Below are 8,369 nucleotides of genomic sequence, written 5' to 3' on the forward strand. Positions count from 1 at the left end.
CATGGTGAAGGTACTTATTATACAATATTAGGAGAAAATAATATTTTAATCCGCTACATCTCTGCTACATTATTACCATTTCTGCTCTGGTGATAACTCGGTAAAGGATTAGGCATGTCACCGCGTGATGGCGCTACTGTGCCGCCAGAGCAAAAGGTGGGCGGAGAGCTGGAGGGAGAGAGAGACAGAGAGAGAAAGAGAAAGAGAGAGAGAGAAAGAGAGCGCGCGCCGGGACTGCGAGGCAGAAGACGAGAATTTATTATCAAAACTGGAGGCAAGAAGATGGTGTTAAATTCATATATGTAAATATCAATATCAATATCAATATATATATATATATATATATATATATATATATATATATATATATATATATATATATATATATATATATATATATATATATATATATATATATATATATATATATATATATAAAGTCGTCATCTCATATTATGATAATGTAAAATATCTTAATATTGACCAAAACAAAATAGATATAACTACTGTACTGATGAGCATCCAATTGAAGAGGTGAGAGTTAGGATCATTAAAATATGCACTGCATGAAATAAATTGGCTGTATCAAATTTTAACAGCAGGGAAAATTAAAGAAAATTATTAGAAACCTTTAAAAATATTAAAATAATAAGATGTGCTATTTCATTAAATTCAAATGCAAACAACACGTTCTAAATGTTAAGCACATCAACAGTTATTTAATGAATAATATGTGAACAATATTTTTACATGTATGTACTTTTGTGTGATTTTATTGGATCAACATTATGAGAAATGTCTTAATATGTGATCAAAGACATATATATATATATATATATATATATATATATATATATATATATATATATATATATATATATATATATATATATATATATATATATATATATATATATATATATAAATAACAAACAAATGTAAGATTTTTTAGAACCGTGTATTTTGTCAGCAGAGCAGCTCAGTGCCTCCCGCCTGCAGCAGCTCAGAACTCTGGAACCACTTGCTGCAGCAGCTCAAGGCCTGCGATGGCAAAGATGGCTGCTGCCATTTGCCCCGCCCCCTTCTATCCTACTTTTGTGCGTTTTTCTTTCCCATAAAACCTTTAAAAATGAACATTTCACACATTTCTTGTGCGGATGGTTCATCAGTGGGTATGTGAGGTCAGATTTGAGGTGAAATTCACCTTTAAATGTGCGCAAAAAGCGTCATCTATAAGCTGGTGTGTGTATTAAGGGCTGTGATGCTCTGATATGCCAAAAGGAGCATAAAATTGATAAAAGTGTGTTTTTTTTCTCACCAAAGCATAAAACACAGCTATAGTACATTAAAGTGGGGCTTTTACAAAGTCCTTGGGTAGTTATTTTTATTGAAAAATTGATTTGAGAGCGTTGCTTCTGAATATTCAAATTGTAAGTAACGCGCAATCAAATCATTGTCAAATCATTGAGTTCTAGGGGTTTTAAATAGTAGGCAAGGAGGAAGAAAATCTCAAACTAATATCTCCCCAGCTTTATCACAATATTGTTGTATGCTCTGATCCCACTGGAACACATCAGATTTGTTGTTTTTGGAGACTTTTATAGAAATTTCGTTCTTGGCCATTTTGCTGAGGCAGAATAGAACGTTGTGGAGATCCAAAGGTCTTCTCCAGGGATCCTCTCCTCATCTCAGCCATCATGTCTGGTGAGTTATGCGTTGGATTTTTCTATTTGAAGATTCTCATTTTTTGGTCTTTGTCCTGTTAGAAAGAAAAGAAAAGAAATGCTAATGTTGGTTTAAGAAATACATGTTGTGTGAGTGAAAGTAAGGACATGTTGGAGTGTGTAGAAAACGTGGATGGCTGTTTTTCTTAGATGTTCACTTTTATGCACGTTTACAATAATTCCTGAATGTGAAAACATCTTTTTTTCAGCCTTATTTGGGGAGTGTTATATTTAATTGCCACCTGCCTGTGAAGCTGGATGTGTCCTGCGGACTTTCAGCTCCTGAGGCTTAACCGACCTTTATAAATTTTATAGAACGTTTTAGTTCACCCTGAGCGTTCGTTGACGCACTCCAGGACACGTAGATGAGAGTTTTTTTGCACACATTTTTGATCGAGGTGATTTGCCAGTGGAGCTAAGATTTAAGACTTCGGCGCTCTGCCCGAACTGCTTGTGCGTAACAGGGCGTTTGAGTGGGATGTGTCTGCGTGTCATTTTAGCCCACTATTTCCCCACGTTTAAAACAAATCAAAGAGAAGCATTTAACTATATGAATATTTATCAGAGGAGGTTTTGAACCCGAGCCTTTCGTGTCTTATCAAATTTCTTCACCAATCCATTAATTTGTGCCTTTCGGGCCAAATTACGCTCCGCATATTTAACGCTTTCTAAGCTTTCTAAGCTTCATTATTATTTTGTTTGTTGTTTTAGAAATCTTGTAAATGATCTCTTGTGCAAACGTTGTCGGTTTATACCGTCATGCATTCAAAGAAAGGGTAAGGGGACATTTAAATAACATAAGAGATTCTGGAGAAGAGTTGATTGGGAGGTTGAATTGTAAACAACCCCGACATGAAATAGCTGAAACGTTTTTTCCACAACATAACATCTGATCATCATGAAACTGAAGAAAATTCCTGAGTATTATTTGTCGACACACACCCAGTGCGTTCATGTGCTTTTAAACTTCTGCGGAGCACGACTAAACATTTTCAGTACTTTTTAAAAAAGTTTTTTGGTCCGATCGCCTTATTAACTTTCTCCAAAGCCTTTTTAAGATCAGTTACACAAATTAACAAGACGGTTTAACTGTAATAAATGCGTTAAAGTTAGTAATTAATCCATCCCGTGAGCGATTTTCGTAGAAAAAAGTACTTACTGTGTCGGTATTTTGTGCCGATTTACATTCCTTTCTTTTCTTCCTGATCTGCGCTGAGTGGGGATTAAACAGATCAGAAAAGCGCCGCAGCCTGAGACTCAGCAGAGGGGCGTTTGAGGAAACTCCGAGAACCCAGAAAGGATTCTGTAGCCAAGCGCGCATGGAGCGGGACAAATGGGCTTTACGCTTAGAAAACGTTCAAAAATACAAATAACTTAAAAATGTACTTGCAAATTACTATTATTATTATTATTATTATTATTATTATTATTATTATTATTATTATTATTATTATTATTATTATTATTATTATAGAACGGAATAAAAGATGAAACACAACACGGGGATTTTAATTTACTTTATTTTATGGCTGTGAGTGTTTAGATGTTTGATCTCAGAAAGGGCTTCCTCTACTCGGGGTTTGCTGAGCGGTTGAAGGCAGTTGTGTGTTTGTGAGACAGAGAGTGTTTGGTCAACAGGTCTTACTCGTTCCGGTGGTTTTTCTGTGCAGAAAAGCAACGTGTGTATCAGGGCGTCCGGGTGAAGACCACGGTCAAAGAGCTGCTGCAGAGGCACAGAGCAAAGGAGGCCAGCAGGAAACCCCAACCGGTAAACACCACAACACACACCTACACATACACCCGCACCCTCACGCCCACACACACACACGCACAGACCCCCCCACACACACACACACGCACACGCACACAACTGCCATTCTTCTGCTGCCCCCGCAGGAACCTGACCCAGTAAATCACCAACCGCCCTTGCGGCAATAAGCAAATCTGGAAAATGTTTAACAGCAAAAAAATATATACATATTCTAACCTTCTAGAATAAAGTGATTCTAATATTTATTTATTTATTGCAAAAACATGAAATCGCCACATCTTTTTTTTTTTTTTTTTTTTTTTTTTTCCAAAAGAGGATTTATGAGGGAAAACTAACTAAATAAAGACCATTATTTAAGGAAGGTGGCGGTATGTACAGTAAGCCTGTACAAAACTCTAACTGTCCGTTTCCTCCTCCTCCATATGATCCAACCATCCTCCTGCTGGCTGACTGTTTTTGCAGGTTTACTTGGAGCAAAAGGAAAGTTGTCCGTCAGTGCACCAAAGTAAGTAAAACATCAAAGTTTAGAACATTTTAAAGCTACATTCATTTGAATGTTTTCAGTCAATCTCTATAAAATCTGAAGTCATGTGTCTGCCCTGCCTACATGCCGCGGTTATACGATCCGCAGCTTGATCTCAGATCCCGGGCAGCGCGCTGCATGCCCGGTGTGCTGACAGGCAGGAACCTGCCTTGACCTGCTCTGACCCCGAGGAGTGCAGCTCTCAGATGAAAGCCGGGGTCGGCCAGGGCTTGTCGGAATGCAACTGCTGTAAATGACTGTCAGCTTTAAGCCTAAACGCTCCAGAGTGTCAGTTGCTGCTGTCGCCATGACATCACGGAGTTGAACTGGTGTTAGAGCTCAGACAGCAAGCTGCGGTCTGAATACAGGAAGACAGGGCAGCTTCTGCGTCAGCGTGCCGCATTGTCTCATGTTATTGCTGATTAATCTGCAGTTCATTGCACTAATCTAATTTATTTAAAATCTGATCTCATTAGGTTGTCACGAGGACCCTCCTCCTGCCGCCCCTCCGGCGGACATGAGCTCTCGGGCCCTGCAGCTGCGCGCGCCCTCCCTCCCTGTCACTAAGAGCTCGTGCAGCCTGCAAATGCAGGCGAGCGCGTTCTGCGACCCCCAGCAGCAGCAGTTCGGGGACTTGATGTTGCCCAGCAACGACTACGGTCTCAGTTCCAGAGGAGCCATGGACTACAACTCCCTGCCTCCTCTGCCCACATCCTCCCCGCTGCCCTGGAGTCACGCGATCTCCTCAGACGTGGACTACTACGACCAAGGGATGGTGAGTCTTCGAGTCTTCCTTCATGAAAAGCATCTCTTCTATGTTTAGCAAATCCAAAAGGCGTCACTCTTATTTTTATTTACAACTTTTGTGTTACTCCACATTTCACATATCAGTTTGTCGCAAAATTAAGGAGCGAATACAACCATCCAAGAATCAAGTAAATTACTTCAGTTTATCGTTGCAATCACAAAATAAAAAAAAACAGTTTAGACAACCAAATGTGACTCAGTGTGCTTAAAAGGCAAAGAAGCAAGCTAACAAAACAACAACCAAATTTGCCAAATCACTTGAATAAAATGCTAACATTAATCATAAAACTAAAATGAAACAAAAAAAAAACTTTAAAAATCATAAAATCTCATAATTATGTTGATTGGATTTGGGCTGCACAGTGGTGAAGTTGGTAGAGCTGTTGCCTTGCAGCAAGAAGGTCCTGGGTTCGATTCCCGGCCCGGGATCTTTCTGCATGGAGTTTGCATGTTCTCCCTGTGCATGGTGGGTTCTCTCCGGGTTCTCCGGCTTCCTCCCACAGTCCAAAAACATGACTGTCAGGTTAATTGGGCTCTCTAAATCCTCTCTAGGTGTGTGTGTGTGCATGATTGTGTGTCCTGTGTGTGTCTGTGTTGCCCTGCGACAGACTGGCGACCTGTCCAGGGTGACCCGCCTCTTGCCCAGAACGTTAGCTGGGGATAGACACCAGCACCTGTTAGAAAATGGATGGTTAGATTGCCATTTGTTATTTTAATATGTTGGAAATAAATCTGTTTCTATATTTTTGGCCTCTAATTTTAGTCAAACTACGATTTAGCCAAAATATACCACAACAAACCACTTTACAATTTCACTTTATAAGACATTTTCATGCAGGCATTTTCTGATAGAATATAAAACAGAACAGAAATATCCTTTACAGTCCCACTGTGGGACCAGCTGCTAGTTGAAGACAAACACAGAGTCACGCAAAGATAAAAGTCTGTGAAAATAAGAATTGAGACTGTACAGTAAACATAAAGAAACATGATACTCTGCTCTTATTAAAAATAACATACTCATGGGTGGTTCAGTGGTAAAGCGTGACTTACCTGTGGCAGCAACATCAGTCCTAGATGTTGCTGCCACAGGTTCGAGTCTTGGTGCAATGACTTCCATGTCTTCACACTCTCTCATGACCCACTTTCCTTTCTGACAATTGTCAAGTAAAGATCATAAGAGCCATGAAAACCTTTCCAAAATAACCTACCGTACTCAGAGTAAAGGAGAAGTGCATCTGAGGAAGACAAATGTAGGAAAAAATCTGGACTCTTTCACTTTTTAACTATATTTCAGACATTGTTCAAATATATAAATGTTATCTCCAATAATTAACACAATTTACAATAAACTGTAAGTAAAGGCTGCGCTGACTGCAAGGGGATTTTCACACTAATCTGTGACCAAACATTTTCTTGGCTCAAGCAGAGTTAAAGTCTCACTCTTTCTCGCTGTGTCCTGTTTCCATGACAACTTCTACTCAGACTAACGCTCTACGTCTGCTGGTTGTTCCCTCCCCTCTTCCAGGCGGCCTGCTCCTTGTCAGAGTCCCTGACACTCTACACCCCCTTGGATTCCAACAGCTACTCCCCTCAGGACTCCTTTTCCTCTTCCTCCTCATCTTGCTATGACTCACCAACCAGGATGGAGTCCAGTTTCCACGGCTTCCTCTCAAAACGCTACCCCTATCAGTACTGCAGCCCCCATCAGGACAATGTGGCTGGCTGCTGGCCGGCCCAGCTGGAGAGCGCCCCCCTCGATGAGTACGCCCCCTACCACCTCCCCACAGACTATCCCTACATCCAGCCTGTGGAGGAGAGCTACTTCAGGAAGGATTTCCCTCTGGGCTCTGAAATGTGTTACAATATTCTATGATGAGGAGTTCCAGCAGTATTACATTGTATTCTGTTTGTACACTGCAAAAACACAAAATCTTATCAAGTATTTTTGTTCTAGTTTCTATTGCAGATATCCTAGTATACTTGCAATAAGACAAAAGCAACTTAAAATGAACTTTTCAGCAAAAATATGATCGTTTCAAATCAATAATTTCTTAATGTTGATAAAAAAATACTAGTTCCATTGGCAGATTATTTCACTTATTATTTCACATTTCCCATGTTATAAGTGAAATAATCTACCAGTGGAACTAGTACTTTTTCATCAATATTAAGAAATAATTTAGTTAAAGCAATCTCCTATTTCTTTGTGAAAAGTTACTTTTAAGTTTGTTTTGTCTTATTGCAAGTATACTAGGATATTTGCAATAGAAACTAGAAGAAAATTACTTGGTAAGATTTTGTGTTTTTGCTCTTTAAATGTGACTCCCCTCGTCTACTCAGCTGGACTGTTTGTTTTCATGGTCTGCTTTGCATTTCAGTTTGTTCTCTGACCGCTGGACGCTGCACTGGAGTGACTGATTGTTTAATACCCATTAAACAGATAGTTTTCTATAATTGTTTTTCACAGCCTTGATTTATTTTAGTACACATGATTTGTTATTATTCACAATAAAAATAGGTTACACGAATAAAACAGGTGTGTGGAGTGGATTTTTATTTATTTTTTTCTTTTAGCAAAAAACAAAGAAAAAATTATAGACTGAAAATGATGGGCTCAGGAGGCTTGAATACAAATGCATAGCAAATTATTCAGATTTCTATGTATAAAAAGACTTGAGAACCCTGCTGTGTATAATATTAAAAAGTAACAAAATGTGGGAAAGTTTAAACAGCATAAATACTATTGCAAGGTTTGCTGCAAAAACACAAAGTCTTACCAAGTATTTTTGGTCTAGTCTCTTGTGAAAATATCTTAGTACACTTGAAGTAAGACAAAACTAACTTACAAGTAACTTTTCAGCAAGATATGGGAGCTTGTTTTAAGTAAACAATAGCTTATTATTGATGAAAATGTACTAGTTGCACTGATGGACTATTCAGCTTATAATGTCTTGTTACAAGTGAAATAATCTTCCATAGAAATCTGTCATTAAAATGCAGTAAAAAAATCTGCACTAACATCCAACAGCTACCTTGATTAAAGATCAAGGTAGCTGTTGGATCTATCAAGACTTATGAAGCAACAATTACTTGAATTTTGTAAAACACAAAAGTAGTTATTGTTTAGAGTGAGAATTATGTTATCTAGAGCTAAGCTCACTCACAAACAGTAAGTTACATCACCTCTTTCACTGCGCAGTTTAGTCCTTTCTGCTCAGTAATGGAACAGTTCAGCACACAGGATGGAGAATGGAGGGAAGCCTCATGGCTTCCACTTTGACTTGCTTCTTTTAAAGAATAATAAGGTAAGCTTTCAAACAAGTGTGCCTGTTAATATATGTAAAATACTGCAATATTGGACTACTCTGTGCCAGCCACATGGAGATGACATCAGAGCCATGACTGAGTGTGACTCACTAGACTATATAAACGTGCGGACGGCAGCATCCACACCAGAACAGTAAGATGCTTCCTGAATGAAAAACCCTGGATCACCAGAAATCAGGAACTAAAGGAACATTTAAACAACAGGAAAAAGAAC

At 38.8% G+C, this 8,369-nt stretch overlaps 1 protein-coding gene across 1 annotated transcript; it reads left to right on the plus strand.

Moving 5' to 3' along the window:
* The first annotated feature begins 970 nt into the window (after window positions 1-970).
* On the plus strand, window positions 971-7,282 carry linc.pou2af1 (lnc RNA pou2af1). The gene is made up of 5 exons (XM_044119502.1): window positions 971-1,704; window positions 3,395-3,492; window positions 3,958-4,000; window positions 4,495-4,793; window positions 6,354-7,282. The coding sequence occupies exons 1-5, from the start codon at window positions 1,698-1,700 to the stop codon at window positions 6,699-6,701; spliced, it is 795 nt and encodes a 264-aa protein (XP_043975437.1). The 5' UTR covers window positions 971-1,697; the 3' UTR covers window positions 6,702-7,282.
* The last annotated feature ends 1,087 nt before the right edge of the window (window positions 7,283-8,369 follow it).

Source organism: Gambusia affinis, linkage group LG06 (genome assembly GCF_019740435.1).
Source record: "Gambusia affinis linkage group LG06, SWU_Gaff_1.0, whole genome shotgun sequence".
Taxonomy (NCBI): Eukaryota; Metazoa; Chordata; class Actinopteri; order Cyprinodontiformes; family Poeciliidae; genus Gambusia; species Gambusia affinis.